The sequence below is a fragment of the Mus caroli genome, unplaced genomic scaffold (assembly GCF_978045245.1).
Source record: "Mus caroli unplaced genomic scaffold, Mus_caroli_1 scaffold_8, whole genome shotgun sequence".
Classification (NCBI taxonomy): domain Eukaryota; kingdom Metazoa; phylum Chordata; class Mammalia; order Rodentia; family Muridae; genus Mus; species Mus caroli.
Genome location: NW_028227263.1, coordinates 46,072,871 through 46,093,579, shown reverse-complemented (window position 1 = coordinate 46,093,579; position 20,709 = coordinate 46,072,871). Strand labels below are relative to the sequence as shown.

The window sequence follows — 20,709 nt, the reverse complement described above, 5'->3', positions numbered from 1 at the left end:
TACTAAAGTAACTTTACTTTGGGGGTGGGGGGAGAAAGACAATTATCTTGTGCCTGATTTCTTATATGGATGCTGGACTTGGAACTAGAAGGCCTGGATGCTCACCCTAGTTGTGGCTGTGGGCAAGCCATTCCCCGTCTCTGAACTTCAGTCACCTTGCCTTTAATTGGATAGAACGCCTACACTTGATGGCCACATACAACACATTCATTTCCGATGCACAGCCACCAACGAAGCTCAACCAACACTTTGTTCATTCTCAGCCTCCATCCACTAGGCACAGGTCTCATTTTTCCTCCTGCTCTTTTGGGCTGATGTTTCTCTGAGTAAAACAACTGCCATCTTCAGTTCAGCTCTGCTTGCTTGCAAATGATCCTCACAGCTGGGCTTGTTGACTGATGTCCCCCCAGGGGAAGAGGTAGGAAGAGTCACTGGACCCTCACCTGGTACCATCATCCATGCTTGGTGAAAACTATCTAGGCCAAGTGCTTTGGGGTCACCCATGCTCCTGTCAGGAACTCCTCACCCACGCTCTGTAAGCTAGCCCAATAAACTCTATAGTTCCCCTGGGAGAACTTTGGTGGTATTTAAATTTTGGTTTGTCCCTGGGACCTTGTGGGGGTGTGAAAACTGAATAGTCCCACTTCCAAATCACTTTTCCAGGGGTCCTTTGTACTCCTTAGGAGGCAGGAAGCTATAGAAACCAGTTGAGTTTGAGCCTGACACTGTCACTTCTGAGACATATAAATCAATGTCTCCATACCCGTAAAATGAGTAGAACAGCGACGACCCTACAGGTTCTTCTGAGGGTTCAATGTCAAGTAAATTTGATGGGGCTCAAAATTGGTAATCGTGGCTTTACCTGGTGAACGAAACCACAGTGATCATGCTGCCCCCTGCAGGCAACAGGGTATGCAGCAGAAAGGCAATCCCAAAAGGTGGGTTGCAGAAATCACAGTACACAGAAGGTGGGCCCTTCTCCTCTCTGCCAGGTGCCTGAGCTCTGTGGTCACAGTGAACATCTAATCTTCAGCTTCCCCAGCATGGGTGTAGCTGAAAATGCAGATCACTTCTGACTCAACAAGAATGGAGCAAGGACAAAACCTGCATCAAAACTCCAGGCGAGGCCGGCACTAGTGGCTCAGGGACCACTTTTACCAGTCACAGAGCTTTGCCAGCTGACTTACTCTATCATATAAGGTCCTCCATGCCAGTGGTGCAGGTGATTACAACAGTGTGCAGATGAGGAAATAGTAACCCTGGGGCTGGGGCTGGGGCCGGTAGCAGATCAGCAAGGGTAAGGGAGTGATTTAGGTGAGAGATGAGATCCAGGTCAGGGAATAGCTGGGGAGGGAAAGAAGGGCATCAGGAAGATGCAGGGTGTGGCAGCAAACTGGGTATGAGGAGAAAGGGAGATCCCAGTTGTAGTCTGGACAACTGACACCTGCTCGTTCTACTTCAGTCTGAGCTGGAGCCATGCACTCAAGAGCAACTTTCAAGGAGCTCAAAAATAAAGTGGCTTCTGGCTCCCTAGGAGAGAGCTGTGGGACAGATGGGCACATACATCTCGAGCTCAGAAGATGACTTGAGTTGTTGGTTGAGTGTTGGCATAGAAGCCATCAGTAAAGGAAAACACAGGGGCAGACTGTCCCCTTGGCTAGCTGAAGAAATGGGACAGGACTCAAGTTTCCTGGCTGTAGTAAAGACATCTGCCCTTCTCAGGATCAGATCTGAGGAAGATACTGATAGGCTGTGGAGAAAGACTTCTCTCTCTCCCCTCCCTGATAATCCTCTTCGTAACACAGCACTACGTCTACCCATCTCTCCCAGGGCTTCATTAGGGATGTTTATAGGAACACAGGTAATGATGTACTTACAGGAGTATGAGCTACTAGCCAGTGGCTACAGACACTGACAGACTATGGAGAAAGGGGCTTCTGGGGTCTTGAAGCAACTAAATCGAATAAACTGTTCCTAGCCACATCAGCAAAGTAAGGACAGCTCCTCAGACAAATAAAGGTTGGGAGATATTTATTTTCTTTAAACAAGATCATAAATAACAAAGAAACAAAGTCGGTCCCAGACTCTGGACCGTGCAGCAGGACAGGGGAAGTTGTTGGGTGAAAAAACGGAAGAGGGCTACACATCACCTAAGACAGTCACAGAAAGATGGGTGTCAGGAGGCTGCCCCACCCCACCCATGGGCAGCAGGGGAGGCCCCAGTGCTGCGCTGCGACAGCTGGATGAGGGCAAAGACTGGGGATGCTAGTCCATGATGTTTCTACGTAGTGACATGGAAACCACGAGTGGATCAAGAAGCTGTGGGTCTAGAAGAGGCAAGCGGGCACTTGGCACACCTCCAGGAACCAACTATGAAAATGGTTAAATTCAGTCATTAAAAACAATTCCACAGGATTTAGCCTGTGGCTTTGTGCATGGGCTGTGTTTAACCTGGGTTGCTCTGTGGCAGATTAGGGCTCATGAGGCCCTTGGAGCAGCCTGGCCTCAGCCCAGGGCAGGTGCCCAGACATGTGGGAGTGGGACAGTGGGCTCACCCAGACGGGAAGCCATGTGCTTGGACTGGCTGGACCTGGCTTACAGGTTGGTTTCTTGGGATACTTGCTATCCACTCCCTCTCCCTGAATCCTGCTTACTCTGGACCTTCCAGATTTGGGACAGTTAAGACTGGGATAAAGGTACCTGACTGGTGTTTTATTTGAAAGGGAAAAATAAGGGCCAGTATGTGCATTGCCCATCCCATGAGGTAGGGCAGGACCATGCCAAGAACATCCTCAAGGAAGGAAGATCCCTGAGCCTGGGGGTACATTGCCATATGCCAGGAACAGGGCCAGGGAGCAGCTCTGGAGGCTTCATCCTAGGCAAGGCAGGGAGCACAGGAGGGAGAGGGAGGGCTGTGGACCCCAGACTGCACAGGCCACTGTTGGACAAGGGCCCTGGAGAACAATGCTTTCAACAGTACACAGGAAAGGGTTTGGACATCTGGGGATGCCCTCTACAGGAGCCGGTGTCACATGGCTGGGCGGGAGGGAGAGGAGGAGACAGCGGCGTCACAGTGGCCTCTGGTGCGATGTATTTACAACAGAGCTCAATGTAGAGGGAGGAGTAGACAGCAGGTCACTAGCAGCCAGGAAACACACTGTCAAGGGTAGAAAGGGGAACTGTCACAATTTAACCATCACAAGGTTTTCTCCAGCTTACTCCTTTCTCTAGGGAGCCCTCCCTATTGACCACCAATGTTCCATCTCCTCACAGTCCCACATGGGGCTAGACAGGGTGCTGCCCTCAGTGAATGGTTCACGACCAAGACACCAAATGGTTAGAAGCCCTCAAACACGCAATTGAGAACTTAAGTCTTCACTATTGACTCTAGGGTCCGTGGATGGTCAGTTAACAGACAGGAGAGGGCAGCATGAACCACCACCTTCCTGGTTCACTGTCCCAGGTCCCCGTCAGGACTGATACCTCTCCTGTCACTGCCATCTCCCATGGCCTGGCAATCAGAGCTGTCTAAGGCAAAAGGCATTTCTTCTTCAAACTTTCTGTGGAAGAGCACAGGCTCCCCCGAAGCCTCATCCAACTCTGAGAAGAGGCCAACAGGAGTGACACCTCCTGTGACACATGTGACACATGGGCTGAGAAGCAAGGGCCTCCTCCAGGGCAGAACAGATGCTTGTGAGTGGCCTATACCACACAATGTGGGTCTGCATGTCTCTCCTTCAACGTAAAGCCCAAGTTGTCTCCCTAATACGAGGAGCTTTCTGGGGTGAGCTTGCTTCCTCTCCCTCTCTAGGTAAGCCACTGTTTCGCTTTTGCCTCCCTGATGAACGGTACAATCTGGAAACAATTCTGGTTGGCAGAATTGCGTTTAGGAGATGTTTCTGGAGGATATGGACAGAGGCCAGGGTGTTGTGGTGGTGCACAGAACACGCTGTGACCACAACAAAGAACCCTCTCCTCCATGTGTCAGCAGTGCAGGGACTGCTCAGCAGAGGCGGAACACGCACTTCTAGCAAAGGCTGATTTCATTCCAGCCTCCTCAGAGAGCAGACGCCCTAGAGCAGGAGATGAGGTATGACTCAATCAGAGCTCAACAAGATCTCACTGGACAGAGTCCACATACAACAAGAAAACACATACCAGTTTGGTAACCTAGAGCAGGCAAGGCTAAGGCAGAGATATTCACCCCCTCCACCACCCCACATACAAGAGTCTTGAGTTTTGAGGTGGACCAGCTGGCTAGATGTCCTGTGCACACTTACCACTGGAATCCTCCGATGGGCTCTGCAAACCTGTGCCGGATCAGGAAAGTGGCAACGGCTTCAGCTACCTGGAAAAGAGGAGGCATTCCAGGCTCTGTGAAAGTAAGTGCTGAGCTCAGCACTGGAAGCCTGTGTTCTTCTGCTGGAAGGCAGGCTCTGTGCAAGGCTCCCTGGTGTCCTCATGAGTCCTACTATGTGGGTAGTACCTACTGTGGGTGGCTTAAGAGCAAAAGGACCTGGACCAGGGACTCCTTGTAAGGGTCGCCAGAGAGCTGAGGAGGAACAAGGACCTTTTGGTGGACTGTGTGCAGGAGGAGCTGCACAGGGCAATGAGCTTTTTGGAGACGGCTGTGACTGTAAATCCTGGAGAGGCACAGCCCCAGGACTTCGTCCCAGGATTGCTTCTTGCTGCTGCTGTGCCTTCTCTTGTTTGTCATGGCTGTATTCCTAATTTTTCTGAGATGGTGTGACTAGATAAGAAATACACTTTCTACCTATAGTCTGTTATGGTTGGTTACTGGATACTAGCCCATCCTATTGGGCAAATTACCTGCAGATCAACATGAAGATGAACTTTCATGAAATTATGCTTTTTACATGAATTAATGACTTACAGTAGTGATTTTAAAGAATTCCTGATTTGATTCAAGTAATTTTAAGAAGATAGTTGATAGAAAGTTTAGTTAAAATAAAAAATAGAATGTGCCTCCTCCTGCAAAATAGTAAAGGCTGCACAGGCTGGAAAAGGACAACAGTGAGCTCTCATGCATTACAAGCACATAAATTGCACTAGGATGAAAAATAGGCTTAGAATAAATTAACGATGAAGGAAAACATTCATTCTAGGTTAGGTCCAGGAATGAGGCCACGGGTCTCAGTGCTCACAGGCCTAAGTAAGGCCATGAACAAGGAGTGGGTAGGTGACCTGTTTCTTGGTAACAACTTTGTTAACCTATGACATAAGAAACTATTGCTTTCAACTTAAAATGAACTTGTAGACTAAAAGATAGATAGGAAAACATGCAATCAACAATGCTGCTGTAATTCTCTTGTATGGGGCGAGTGAACAAGTAAGGCTGCCTGAGCCCAAACCCCATGAAACTCAGAACTGAATACAGTAGGTGTGGAGCCAGGTCCTTGCTAAACCCCACCTGCTCTGGACCATGCCACCACTCAGAGGACCACAACAACCAGTCACGCAGCATAAAAACCAGTTCTTTCTCCATGCTAATGAGGTATCTAGATAGTCCCTGAGTGTTCAGCCAATGAGCTTCCTTTCCTGGGCATTCCTTCCCACAAAAGGTATTTAATCCCGGGTTCACCCTGAGTAAGGTGTATGCATTCACATCTGCCATGTACTAAAGCAGTTTGGATAAGCCGGGACCGTCTCTTCATCAAGGATCACTGTGGTGGGGAGGCCTTCCTCATAAAGAACAGAGCTTAAATCTGGAGAGGGCCTTCTCTCTCCCAGCCTCTCAGTATTCTCAGCACTCACTTGGAACCAAACTTGGGTCTGCTCTTGTCCTGGGCCCTGCATTCCCCTTCCTGCCCGATGAGCGGATGCCCTGAGGGGAAGTGTAGACTGGGAGCCCCAGTTCCCAACTCTCAGGTACACAGGAGACTTGGAACAACAGAAATCATCCAGACTCCACTGTTTCCAATCCAAGGAAACACAGAATGAGGACTCCCACTATGGTCTGCGTTCTGCCACCCTGAGCATTGTGCTGGCACTCCTGGCATCCCAGGAGCAAGGCAGACACGCAGCCCAAACACTTGTATAACAATTTTATCTGCTTTTGAATGAGACTAATTTTTCTTTTTACATAGAGAACTTTGACTTAGGGATAGAAAAAGGCTAAGAGAAAAAATAAAGTTGTTAGAGCTTGCACACTGGAGCTTTGCTCTATCCACCAACTGTGCATATATGTATGTGTATGTATGCACGTATGAACATATGTATGCATGCATGTATATATGTATGTATGTATGCAAAACGGTTAGAGTTTGCTCGCTGGAACTTTCCTCTATCCACCAAATGTGTATGTATGTGTATATATGTGTATGTGTATATACGTGTGTGTGTGTGTATGTATGAATGTATGTGTGTGTGTGTGTGAAGTTGTTGAAGCTTGCTTATTGAAGCCTGCTTTGCTTAGTGGATGCACTAAGTTTGTGTGTGTGTTGAGTGTGTGAATTTCTTGTTTCTTTCTCACAGCCCCCAAGGAGTTTAAAGAGTTTAGAGTTCTTCACCGGTCACAGAGAGTGCAGGCTCCAGGTAATTAAGTTTTGCTATCAGCACTGGCTGCAATCGACTCCACACTTCGCTCTCCTCACTTTACCTTGTGGTGTGGGAGCTGGCCTTCAGCAATGTTTTACTTCTGGAAGGATTACAAACACCTTTTTCTCACAAGTTCTAGTATCTCTGAGACTAAATGGACTTTAGGATGCAGTTTGGCTTTAGGGGTAACAAAGATCTTAGCCACAAGGCTCTGGGGTGAAACAGAGGGTACCAGCAGCTCTTCAGCAGAGACATACAAAGTCAAGACCACAGGTACTCACTCACCAGGAAGGGGCTTGGGGAGCTGGCAGACTGCAGATAAACCCCAAGATACAGGCTTATCCTACTTTCTGTGGTACCCACATTCCTCCCAGTTATCCTCTTAAGTCACCAGGCACCAGACTTACCTTGTCAGGGGCGTCCTCATGGACTGCATGGCCACACTGGGGTAAGACCTGCATCTGGAACTTCCCTGGAGAGGAACAAACAGGCAACCTCAGGGACAAAAAGCCCTCCCCCAGGACAGTCTGACAAGTGTAACTTGACCCATGCTGCGCTCCCTTCACAGTTCAATTTTGCCTCTGTACTTTCCTTCCTACTTGGTATAAATTTACGTTGGGCAGAAAACTCAGCCCCTGTGCTCACAGAGTTCAGTCCAGTAGGAGAGTAAAACACAACATTAATGGTATTGTGGTCCCAGGGGTAAAAAGGGTCACACAGATTGTAAAAATGTGGCAAGGGTCTTGATCCATCACGCATCCAGGCAGGCTTCTGCACAGACAGAATAGCCCACTCAAAGGAGAGGTGGCTAGAAATGGCAATTACCCATGGAAATAAAAGAAGCCTGGCTTGGTGCTGATGTGAGTGGCTAGCAATGGGGCTGCACCGGAAAAGAATCTATATTAAGAATATTGAAATGGATCATTACAAAATACAGCAGATGAGTATTTAACAATGTGCCAGGCACTATAAGATGTGCTTTCTCAGACTGTCTTACAGAATACTGAAAGCTCACAACTTATAGTAATTTGGGGGGTGTGGTTATTTGGGATTGAAACTACGGCCCCAAGCCTGATACTCAAACACTACCAGTGAATTATACTCCAAATGAGCAGCAACTGGGTATGTAGCTTTCCTAGTGTGTGTTGGCCCAAGGGTTTGATATAAGAGTACGGAAAGCTGAGCTGGGCTATAGCATGAGCGGCAGGGTGTGCCTGGCACCAGAGGACTGTAGTTAAATGCTAACTACTGGGGTGGGGAAGGTGTGAGAGGCGTCTTACTCTCTGAGCCCAGTTTGTCCACTTAAATGTAGGAGAGCTGGAGCATCCTTGTGGTGCTAATGCAGGCGCAGCAGCAGTTCTCTCCTACAGTGTACTATTCCACCCACTGTTAAAGCTGACTCTACAATCACAGGGCTAAGGAAACTAGCTCTGACTGGGGCAACGACCCGTCCAAGGCTGTGTAATTAGTGAAGGAACTGAGGCCATACCATTCATGAAGACTACTAATGGCCCTCCTCCTGCACAAGGCAGCCTCTCTTTCACATCTCGTATATCACTGACTCATATGATTCTAACATAGAGCAAGAAATGGGTCCTGCTCCATCCACTGCTGCACGGCCCTCACATCGGCATTGTGTGTGGTGCTCAAGCCCACCACACTTTGGCACCCTTGAGGCTGGCACCAACGCTCTCATTTTACCCGTGAACAGCCTTTCAGCTGATACAGATTACTGGGAAAGCAGCATCAAAAACTCACCACACCCTGAAGCCCTCTCTTCTCCCTCCTCACCATGATGTCTTCTAACAGACTTTATATCCTTTGGTACCTATATTTTTTCTTTCTTAAACTCTGAACATAAAAGAACACTCAGAAAATTATGTCTAGTCCCAGTGTTAGACACCTATGTAAACCTAATAGTTTAGATATTAGATTTAGAAACCTAATAGATTCCAGATGAATCACTTCATCTTAATCCTTCCATCAGGGATCATAACTAACATAATAACTCCCATTTTTAGTTGGGGCGGGGGAGACAATCACTCTTCAAAAAAAGGAAGATACCTTGGGAGGCAGAGGCAGGAGGATCTTTGAGTTTTAGGCCAGCCTGGTTTACATAGTGAGTTCTAGGATAGCCAGAGATACCCTGCCTGGGGTGGGGTGGGGATAAAACAAAACAAAACAAAAGGGAAGGGAAGATACCGGCCCACAGTCCCCTGGGGCTGGCTGGGAGGTGTCCAGCAGAGCTGGACTCTAACGCTCATGCTCTCTCAGTGTATTCACCACCCCAGAATATCAATTTTCCTAGGATTGCCCATCTCTTTGCCCTTAGAAAAGGACCCATGGCACAATTGCTGGATGACTTACCCTGCATCTGGCCTATGGTCAGATCTTTATCCAATCTGTCAACACCTAGAATAAAACAGGAGAATCTGAGTAGCTCCCTGGAAAAGGCCTTGTGCAATGGGTTTTGCTGCGTACTGAGTAAACACTGCTACAGAACTATAAAGACCACTGCACTCTCAATCAGATGGATACAATTCTTTGACTCCCGTATTCTCAACAGATGAAAAATTTTGGGTTGAGATTTCTGGGTAATCATGTTCATTTTTTAAATTTATTTATAAATAAATAAATGTATGTATATTATTTTGTCTACATGTATATATGTAGCACATATGCGCCTGGCACATGTGGAGGTCAGAAAAAGTGTTAGAAGTGGAGTTACAGACGGCTGTGAGCCACACATGGGCAGTGGGGACTCAGTTCAGGTTCTTTGGAAGAATAACAAATACCTTTAACTGCTAAGCAATCAGTGCCGCCCCAACCATGCGCACTGCAGATGTTTAGATGAAAACATCATTTTACTGTCTCAATTCTCACAGTGTTCAGAATGCTCTAGGAGTCGGGTTCAGCCAGGTACTCAGGGCAACACCGCGCAGCACTGGAGGGGTTTAAACCTGTTAGGGTTAGGTCTGTACAGGGGCAGTTTAGAAGGGGATTTCTCTACTTTAGAAGTCACACCCATGTTGGTAAATCTTAACAGTTGTGATGAGGTCACATCTAGATGACAGTATTCTGACAATTCTATGGACTCACTGTCCCACAATTCATGGGGAAGCCATAACCTCCAGTGGATTTGAAGATGGGGTCTACAAAAGATAAAATGAGGTTGTAGGGGTAGGGGGTCTCTGACACAGTAACATTATTGTCCTTGTAAAAGACCCCAGAAAACTGTCTTGATTTCTTTTATCCATGTGAAAGCACAGAAGGTCTGTGAACCAGGAAGCCCTCTGAGAACTTAATCCAACCCAAACCTCTAGTCTTACACTGTCAGCCCCAGATGGTGAGAAATATGCAGGTTTCAGTTCTTTAAGCCACCCAATCTATTTGAGTATTTCAAATATTTGATTATTTCAGCCAAGGAAACACACACACACACACACACACACACACACACACACCACTTACCCGCCAAGAGCAGCAGTTTAGGAATAGGACAGCTAAGAAAGAGATTGGATAAGCCCCGGAACCAGCCATCCCAGTACTTTTCTGTTTTTGCCAGCTCAATTCTCCAGGTGTAGGGGTGATCCTTCTTGGTCTGTAGGAATGAAAGCAAGGTGAGCCTGAGGGTGAGCCTTGGGGAGCAGGACAGAGAGCAGGTCCGGCGTGAGGAAGGGGAGCCAGCACTGGTGAGGACCCACTACAGCCTGGATACTCAGTGTGCATTGAACCCTTCTCACAGCACTGCCCGCTGCTCTAATTTTGACTTTTGGATAACCCTAAGCTTTCTTTTTCACTCCTATTTGCTTTCTTCTGGTTTTCATAAGTTTCCTGCCTCAACCTCCCAAATGGCCAGTACTACAAACAAGGTCTGACATAACCACTGGTAACTTTTGGTAAATTTAGGAAGCAAATAATTATTGAGCCAAGATGAAACTTTTCTTTCAGTGAGTAAAAAGGACAGATCATCAAAGAGCCATACAAAGACCACAGTGTAGTAAAACAAAAGAATGTTCCCCACCCCGAAACCAACTTAAGTGAGAGACAAAGCAGAGCCTCCTCTAAGCTAGGATCACTATCAGAGGACTGTGGTAGACACAGTCCTCAGGAGAAGAAGCTCAGTTCTGAGTACAGGGCTCTTTTCTCAGTTCTGAGCTGATGACGATGACCAGGAACAGTCATTCTAAAAAGGTGACATGACAAATGTGTCTACATCTGCCTTCTCCTGACAACTGGGTGGTGAATGGCACACAGTGTGCTATCAAATAGCTGGGCTGTGGTGATACATACCTTTAATCCCAGCACTCGGGAGGCAGATGCAGGCAGATCAGAGTTCAAGGCCAGCCTGGTCTACAAAGCAGGTTCTAGAACAGCCAGGGCTACACAGAGAAACCCTGTCTTGAAAAACCAAAACCAAAACCAAAACCAAAACCAAAACCAATCAAACAGAAATGTAGGGAGACTACTAAGTGATCCCATACTTGCCTGAATCATGGAACTAGGTCAGATACAACTGAAACAATCACAGGATGCTGCACCAACTGCAACATGTGGACGAGACGACGCCATCTGCTCAAGGTCAGTGGGTGACTAAGATGTCCACATCACCCAAAGTGACCCACAGTCAGTGGGATCCAAGTCTAAATGGTGCTTTTTGATGATATTTTAATGATTCTAAAATTATCTAAGATTACATACAATTCTGAATATCCAACCAACTTTGCAAAAGAAGAAAACTCATTTTTACTTCAAAACAGTATAATCTGTAGTAATTAAAAGTTTCTGGGGGGGGGAAAAAAGGGCTGGAGAGATGGCTCAGTGGTTAAGAGCACTGACTGCTCTTCCAGAGGTCCTGAGTTCAATTCCCAGCAACCACATGGTAGCTCATGGCCATCTGTAATGAGATCTGATGCCCTCTTCTGGTGTGTCTGAAGACAGATACAGTGTACTCACATAAAATAAATCTTTAAAAAAAAGTTTCTGACTTAAGAGAATACAGTTCAGTGGCACAGGTTTAGCACGTTAAGGCCTATGAACCATAAAACCAAGAAACTTTATAGTGTCATTAAAGACAGGCAAGGGAAACAGAGTCCTAGAAGTGGACACTGAGTACCCGGTCAAATGGCCTCTGCTAAGGGTGTCAAGAGTATTGGTGGGGCACAGGCCCCCTTCACAGTGCTGAGGTAAACAAGTGCAGCAAGTCACAGAACAGCGAGGCACTGAGAAGGAAAAGATGCCCAACAGCAATAGGCAACATGAGACATGAGCTTGTAGTACAAGCACTCTGGAGCTGAGACGGGAGACTGCCAGTGTGAGGCCAGCTTGAACTAAAGAGTAACACTCTTATCTTAAAAACCAAACCAGAACCTCCCTCAGTGAGATGCTACTTCACAATACCCAGACTGCTACAGTCAGAGACAGGCAGCAATATGAGAACTAGATGGAGAAACCAGAAGCCTCATTTTCTCAGCTCTCCACAGTGAAAAAAGTTCTATAGAAAAATCTATATATTTGTCATTGGGGTGGGGGGAGGGGTGGTTTTGAGTGCCTCCCACTGACCTACATGCCTGGCCCTTTCTGCTTTCCTTGTTCTTGTAATTCTTAAGACAGGTGTTACCAAGTCACCCAACCTCCAAACTTACTTTGTCCAGGCAGGCCTTGCATTTGTGATCCCGCTGCCTCAGACTCCCAATTCCAATTTCTGAATTAAGATGCTGCTATGTTGCAATATGAGAGAAAAATCTCCCTTCACCTTACAGGGTTTTGAGGTCCCAAAACATGAGGCATTATTTATATATTTGCAAATTCTAAAGAAGTATGAAATATTCTGATCAATGATCTTAAGAATGGCTGAAAGATCCTCATTAAATAAAAAATACTTTAAAAAGTTGTACACTTCTTGCTAACAGCAGCATCCCCAAAGGCAAGGGATTATGTGGTAACACAATCTTCCCTGGCATTAAGCAGTTACCATCCGCCCTAGGAAGTCACTAACACCTCACAGAGCAGCACCACCCATCAGCAGCCTCAAACAGTTGCTCCACCAGAATCCCCACTTACACAGACATGAAATAACATAATTTGTTTGCTTGGGTAATGATTTCTATTAAATTCAAAGGCAACAGGAGGCATCACTGACAGTCAGGCATCCACAGCATCTTTAAATGTGGTTTAATTATTAAGACTTGATATAAGAAACTTTCAGAAGTGGTACACTGCACCATATCATTGTAAGTGTACAATGCAGATGGACTGATAGACACTGAGGTCAGAAAGCTTGTTCCAAGAGACAAGCTTTGAGAGGCAGTAAGAGCTGGACAGTCATAGGATACAGATACAAAATGAGATTGTTTTTTCCCCCCTATGAGAAAGCAGAGGAACCTACAGAAGTGAGAAGAGCCTGGGAGGAAGTCTGAGGGAACACAGTAAGTTTTTCACTCTAGCTGCTGCATACTGCATTTGTGCCCTCCACTCAATGCTCTCTTACTGTGGTGCCTCTGCCCACTAACCTATCCAATTTGACAAAAATAACAATGCTATCTCGGCTTCCCCTTCTCCCCTCATCTGTCTGTGGATGAGACCGTCACTCACTTCCATGTCGTCTTCCTTTTTCCTCTTATTAACTGACTCACTTCCTTCCTCATCTTCTTCCTCCTCCTCTATGATTCCTTCCACTATGGATTTGGAACCTTCTGGACTTGTAATTCCTTCACACCTGGATTGAAAACAAAACTTTAGTGAATGTCTTACCCAGCTATTTTAGATATCCTTATGGCCTTTTATAATCAAACGTTAGAGCTAAAACCGTTCCTGCGAGGAAGATGTGTAGTTTTAGGGCTGGGGGAGGTCAAGACCAACCATGGCTATATGCGAATGGCTAGTTTCCAGTTCTTATACCAATAAGGACCCATAAAAAGGGAGTAGCCATCCTCTGGATAAGGATAGTGTTTTTTTTTTTTTAATTTTTAATATTTTTATTACATATTTTCCTCAATTACATTTCCAATGCTATCCCAAAAGTCCCCCATAGCGCCCCCCACTTCCCTACCCACCCATTCCCATTCTTTTGGCCCTGGCATTCCCCTATATTGGGGCATATAAAGTTTGCAAGTCCAATGGGCCTCTCTTTCCATTGATGGCCGACTAGGCCATCTTTCGATACATATGCAGCTCGAGACAAGAGCTCCGGGGTTCTGGTTAGTACATCATGTTGTTCCAACAATAGGGTTGCAGATCCCTTTAGCTCCTTGGGTACTTTCTCTAGCTTCTCCATTGGGAGGATAGTGGTTTTATTGGTATTTTTAGATGACTCTCAGCAATTCTCTGAAGTAGTCCTGAATAGTTAAGAACAATGACCAAAAAAAAGGACAGTAAAAAGTCCTGAGTTACAATTTACTGATGGAAGCTGGCAATTACTGTGACAATGGCCAGCAGCTTGACACGGAAGTTTCTCTGTGTAGCCCTGGCTGTCCTGGAACTCACTTTGTAGACCAGGCTGGCCTCGAACTCAGATATCCGCCTGCCTCTGCCTCCCAAGTGCTGGGATTAAAGGCGTGTGCCACCACGCCGGGCTGTTTTAGTGCTAGAAAAGGAGAAGTTGCTGCTCATAAAAATCTGTCACTCTCCCTTCAGTTTACAAAAATTATCTTAAAAATACTTTTTAAACAGTGTGTCTTGGTTATGTTTTTTCTCCTCCCTGACCCCTCTCTACCCACCCAACTTTATGTTCTTTGTCTTTCTCAAAAAGGAAAATCAACTGAAATTGAAGATCAAAATACCAGAACAAAACAACAAGTGCACAGAAAAACATAGAGTCCATTTTACAATAGGCCTATGGGAAAACCTACTCCTGTTATCTGTTAAGGAGAGAGTGGGGGCTGTCCCTTCAGGTTTTCTGTCCTCTCCCTGACCTTTCTTATCCTCTGTTCTCCCTTGTCAAGCTGTGTTCTCAAAAATAATTTGTCTGTATTGTGTAGCACAAACCCTGTTCTGACTACCCTCAGACCTTAAACTCACTTTAATCCCTGTCAGTACACCTTTTCCATCAGCTCTTCTAAGGGGAACCATGGGGCCAGGTGTTCATGATTTCCTATAATTACATAGGAACCCAGTACCATTGTTTGCCTGCTTACATGTTTAGGTTTGACAGTTTTATACACATACAGAAAAACTGTAGTCACTCACACCCTGTCCCCTCTCATCCTCTCCTGCTGAAACCCTTCTTGCCAGTGAGTCTCCCTTCTTCTGTCATCCTGTGTTTGTATAAGGGGGCACCATTTCTAAGAAGAAGGAAATGGTAATTTTTGGATTGGATGTTCAAACCTGCTGGTTCCTGCTGGCCATTGTCACAGTAATTGCCAGCTTCCATCAGTAAATTGTAACTCAATAAATATTTCAATATCATGTATATTTTATCATGATTAGTTCAGGATAATTAGCATAGCTATCACCTTAATGCTCTTTTCATGGTAAAATCACTCAAAAATCTTCTTTTCTGGCCCTTTTGAAATATGTTCTACATTACTGTTAGCTTTAGTTGCCTTGTTATTTAGTTCCTAAGTTAAAAGTGAAAATCAAAATGCACACAACTATTATCTGTAAATCAAAAACTTACCAAAACTTGAGACAATCAGAAATATTACCCCTTAATTAGTTAATTAATGCTATTAAGATTCTGGATTTTAGGTATGATAATGTCATTATTCTTATGTTATCTTTTCTTCCAGAGCATAATGAATTCTTGCAAAAGTAATCAGGTTTGGGTAGAGTTTGCTTCAAGGCATTTATGCCCAGGGGAAGTAAACAGGCACACAGACTACACAAGACCTGCCATTGGCTAAAGCACTCAAAATGGGACTGACCACAGCAAGGTTTCTTGAATGACACTAAGATGTCATTTCCAGAAATTCAGGATCTTACCAACAAGACTGCAGACTGAATCTGCCACACAGTCCCTGTCAGAGCAAGTACCCCAGCATGCCACTAGGATTTCATCTAACTCTTGCACTCCTGGATGCTCTAAGGGACGATGGTTTCTCAATTTACATTCATCTGTGGTCACACAAAGGACTCATGTAACTCCACAAGGAAGATCAATTAGGTTAAGTAACTTTAGCTCAGCCTTTGAATTTATTTTTTACTCTAATTCTGCCAGAATTTTCTACTTACACATCCTAGCTAACTGAGTTTGGCTCAGTGACAACAGAGCTGCTAACACAGGGACACTAGAGTAGATACTTAGTTTAAATGTTTACTCACTGGACACTATCAAGCTTTAGGATTTATAAAAACAAAACAAAATTGGTTAGCCTAAGAGAACTCACCTTGACTTTTTTCTAAAAGAATGGAAGCATTTACCAGTGTGGCAGAGTAAGTGTAGAAATAAAGGAACAATCAAATTCTGTCCTATCTCTTACTCTCTAACCAGGCAGAGATAAAGGACCTACTGTTTGACTTGGCCGACCATGGATACACGGGCAGACTCTAGGTTTCGAATCTGGCCACTCTTCACACTAGTAAAGGAAACAAGGAAGGAGAGGTCACTCTGCATTCATCTCAGCACAGCGTCAGAAGGAAGGAGTAGTTTTGTAGACTGCATAGGATCAAACAAAAAGCTGCAGTCACCTTTATACAGACTTATAAAATTATCAATTGGACATTATAATGAATATATTCATGATTGACAGCCTTTAACAGAAGCCACGGGTAATTCTATCAGCAATTTTTATAATAAACTATTTACTATTAGGTTTTTATCAGAAACACAAATAATTCTAGAGAGAGGAATCTCCACCTGCCCTGCTCATTCCAGGACAGAAACTCCATCTGCTATTTCTTTATCATTTTATGTGAAACACAGAAAGTGAATGTAGAAGCATGGAGCTTCAGAGGAGGCGGTGGCCTTGCAGACCACCTGGTCTAAGTCCTCAACTTCAGGGCAAACCCAGCTGGACAGCAGGTGGCCTGCGACCACTAATGTCCTAGGAGATGATATATTAGGCACACTTTACAGAGGACTGCGGCAAGTATGAAACATTTAAAAAATACTCTGCTTTGAAATATTTCTTTACATACTATCACAGAAAGGGAGACTCACCTGTTTATCTTAGTACCTGAGCTGACTTAAAAATAGAGGGAGGATGGGAGGGAGGGAGGGAGGGAGGGAGGGAGGGGGGAAAAGAGAGGCAGGGCAGGTTATAACATAACATTTAAATTTAAGTCTTAGGTTTGTGGGTTACCTCCATTCAATAGCATTCTCCAAAGACTTGAAGGTTTTCGGCCGACCACGCAAGAAATTCTGCATGCTATTAAGTGCATCCATGGCTGTACCTGAAACAAAAATTTAAATATATCAATAAACTTTTTCATTTTCTTGCTTTGCAAATTAGACTAAATATTTCTTTTCCCTTTGTAGGTTAGTACACAAATCCTGCCTCCATCACGTCTGCCATACTTTGTTGCTGGGCGCTCACACTCCCCCCCCCCCCCCACCACACTACCTCCTTTCACGCCCCGCTCCAGCTGGCTTTCCTTCCCCCAGTTAAGTCCCCTCTTCTGCTCTCTTATCATCTATAACCCATTACCCTCTCTCTCCACCTTAAGATATTGTCCTCCTCTCGAGATGATCTTTTATAGCTCCCTCTCCCTCCCTCCCTCTCTCACACATACACAATGTTAAATTTACTTCCCACATATGAAAGAGAACATGGGATATTTCTCTGAGGTTCCTCCTTTTTTTTCTTTGTTTTTTTTTTTTTTTGAGACAGGGTTTCTCTGTATAGTCCTGGCTGTCCTGGAACTCACTCTGTAGACCAGGCTGGCCTCGAACTCAGAAATCCGCCTGCCTCTGCCTCCCGAGTGTCTGAGGTTCCTCCTTAGGAAGAAGTGTGAGGAGGAAGTGTGCCACTCTGTAGGTGGGCTTTGAGGGCTCCTAATGCTCAAGCTCCGCCCAGTACAGAAGAAAGGAGAGTATCTCCTCCTTGGCTACCTCCAGATCGAGACATAGAACTCTCAGCTCCTCCAGCACCATGTCTGCCTGCACACTGCCATGCCTCCACCATGATGATAATGGAATGAACCTCTGAAACTGTAAGCGAGCCCCAGTTAAATGTTTTCCTTTATAAGAGTTGCATGGTCGCCGGGCGTGGTGGTGCACGCCTTTAATCCCAGCACTCAGGAGGCAGAGACAGGTGGATTTCTGAGTTCGAGGCCAGCCTGGTCTACAAAGTGAGTTCCAGGACAGCCAGGGCTACACAGAGAAACCCTGTCTCGAAAAACCAAAAAACCAGAAAAACAAACAAACAAAAAAGAGTTGCATAGTCACGGTGTCTCCTCACAGCAATAAATCTCTAAGGCACATAGTGACTTACAGTTTCATCTGTTTTCCTCCAAATGTCATATCTCCCTTTTTCTTTATGGCTGCATAAACTTTCTTTGCACATATGTGGTATCACATTTTATCTAATGCATCTATACTGGACATCCAGGCTAGTTCCATTGCCTGGCTATTGAGAACACAGCAGCTTTACAATGGGTGTGTCTCTGGTATTCTGACTTCTACCAAAACAGGTAGAGCTGGGTCATATGGTAGTTCCAATTTTTGAGGAATCTCCATACTGATTTCCAGTGTGGCTACATTCCAGTCAGCAACGAGTAAGGGTCCCGCCTTCCTCATATCCTTACCACCAAGTAATCATTTGTTTTAGTGATGACAGGAATCCTGACTAAGGTGCTTGAAATCTCAAAAACAGTTTTAATTTGCATCTCCATGATGATTAAGGATATGAAATATTTTTTCTATTCTTTATTGGCAATTTGTTTTTTTTCTTTTGAGAACTCATTTTTTTTTTTTTTAGCCCATTCATTGACTAAATGATATCACCTTCTGGTGTTGAATTTACATATACATTAAATATATATATGTGTGTGTGTATACACACATATTTATACATACTGTATTTATGTGTACAGTATATGTTGTTATATGCTGGATATTAATATATTTATATATTGGATATTAATCTCCAGTATGATCTAGCTTTCAGAGATCCTTTCCTGTTCTGAAGGCCACCGTGGACTTCCAGTGGTTAATTTTTCAGATTACTTCCTGTGCTATTGGAGTCCTACTCACCCTTGCCTATGCCTGTACCATCATGTGAACAAAGCTCATGTTACTCTTTACATTCACAATGACGTGATGCCATTACTTGTATGGGCAGACTCCTCCCCAAAAGGTTCACGTATGGATGGATGGCTTGGTCAGCAGCTGGTCACACTATTGAGAGGTGGTTAAATAATGAAGATACTAACTTCACTGATAGAGTATCCATTGTTGAGTGCATACTGAGCAGGCTGTTTGGAGGCAGGACCTACTTAGAGGAAGCAGTAACTCGGGGCAAGCCCTGGGAGTACAGTCTCCCTCCCTCTGTATGAAATGCTGACTCTCCGAATCCTAAAAGCAATGGACCCACTAGCCACAGACCCAAACCTGACACTGTGAACCAAAAACCTTTCCTCCTTTAAATTGCTTATCTCAGATATTTTGTCACAGGGGCAAAACTGTCAAATTGAATCAACTCTATATCTTTGCTCCTGGTAACAGCAAAATTCAGGGATACTTGTGTAAAAGTAAAGATGCAATTTAATAACATCGCAAGAATTAACAGAAGCCAGCTTCCAATATGAGTTTCAGCAATTCTTGACTACTGGTATTCATTCCTTGTGTGGCACACACCAATAAATATAGCTAACCTGTACAAGCAACAGTGAGATTCTCAGGGTAAGACAGAAAATTAAAAGCAGTTTCTTTTTAAATGGTTAAATAAAACTAAGAAACATACATACACATGGTTAGAAATATTATTCAGCCATAAAAAGGTGTTCTTGAACAGTTTTTGGTAACATGAAAAATGACTATAATTTTTTTATTAGATATTTTCTTCATTTACATTTCAAATGCTATCCCAAAAGTCCCCTATATCCTCCCCCTGCCCTGCTCCCCAACCCACCCACTCCCACTTCTTGGCCCTGGTGTTCCCCTGTACTGGGCATATAAAGTTTGCAAGACCAAGGGGCCTCTTTTTCCACTGATGGCCAACTAGGCCATCTTCTGATACATATGCGCTAGAGACTCGCGTTCTTGGATACTAGTTAGTTCATATTGTTGTTCCACCTATAGGGTTGCAGCCGCCTTCAGCTCTTTGGGTACTTTCTCTAGCTGATTGTATAATTTTATAAAGACACAAAGACATAGGGGTACACTTCAAGATGAATAAAATTGAGAATAAATTAAGGCCAAGGTAATACCATACCAGGGGGCCTCCTACAAATGACTGAATCTGGTTTGATCAGTACTAAGAAAGCTTACCTTCTACAACATCAATCATGCAAAGGCCCAAGAGGCTTGGTACCAGGTTAGCTGCGGCTGTGTGCACTGCAATGGCGCCACCCATGCTGTGCCCGATCAGCATGACTGGAGGAGGGAGGTCTCCATACATGGCTTCCACCACATTGCCAACATCTCTGCAAAGAGGGAGAAATCTGAGAGTGCTGGAGGAAGACACCCAAAATAGCTTGCTTTCTCAGTTTCTTCTGTTGGACTGTAACTAAACGTTGTGGGAAATGGTAAAGACTCACAGGGCCACTCTACAAGCACAGCTACGTAAGCCTGCACGCACGGCCCCTAGTATCTATACAGAGAGCAACACACCTATGTAAGCCTGCACGCACGGCCCCTAGTATCTATGCAGAGAGCAACACACCTCGTTTCCAGATAAATGGCCAGTTAAGGACCAAGAACCCCAAATTCCTGATCTTTCTTAGTACCATCCTTTTATCATCCTACAAATTTAGTACAATCATATAAATATACAACTGTATGTTTAATTTAAGCTTGGCATTCCGGAGAAATAATTTACTCTAAGCCTCTGTTTTTCCATGAATAATGCAATTAAGGCTTGGGGTAGCAGCATACGATCAGCCTCTGTATGAGCTATATCAGCCTCACTAGGAGCTTTTTTCTGTCATCTAACATAACATATTTGTTTTACATTCATGTGTGTGTGTGTGTGTGTGTGTGTGCATGCACATGTGGAAGTCAGAGGACAATCCTTAGGAGCTGCTTTGAGAGATGAGTGAGAAGTGAATGTA

At 44.8% G+C, this 20,709-nt stretch overlaps 1 protein-coding gene across 1 annotated transcript in view; it reads right to left on the bottom strand.

The window, feature by feature from the left end:
- Positions 1–2,014: 2,014 nt before the first annotated feature.
- Ppme1 (protein phosphatase methylesterase 1) overlaps positions 2,015–20,709 on the bottom strand; it is a 45,924-nt gene continuing 27,229 nt past the window's right edge. The window contains exons 6-14 of the mRNA XM_021165955.3: positions 19,928–20,082; positions 16,800–16,890; positions 16,008–16,073; positions 13,153–13,276; positions 10,030–10,159; positions 8,926–8,970; positions 6,966–7,030; positions 4,281–4,348; positions 2,015–3,157 (exon numbers count right to left, since the gene is read on the bottom strand). Coding sequence (XP_021021614.1) covers positions 3,139–3,157; positions 4,281–4,348; positions 6,966–7,030; positions 8,926–8,970; positions 10,030–10,159; positions 13,153–13,276; positions 16,008–16,073; positions 16,800–16,890; positions 19,928–20,082 — 763 coding nt within the window. The 3' untranslated portion in view covers positions 2,015–3,138. The remainder of the gene's footprint in view (positions 3,158–4,280; positions 4,349–6,965; positions 7,031–8,925; positions 8,971–10,029; positions 10,160–13,152; positions 13,277–16,007; positions 16,074–16,799; positions 16,891–19,927; positions 20,083–20,709) is intronic.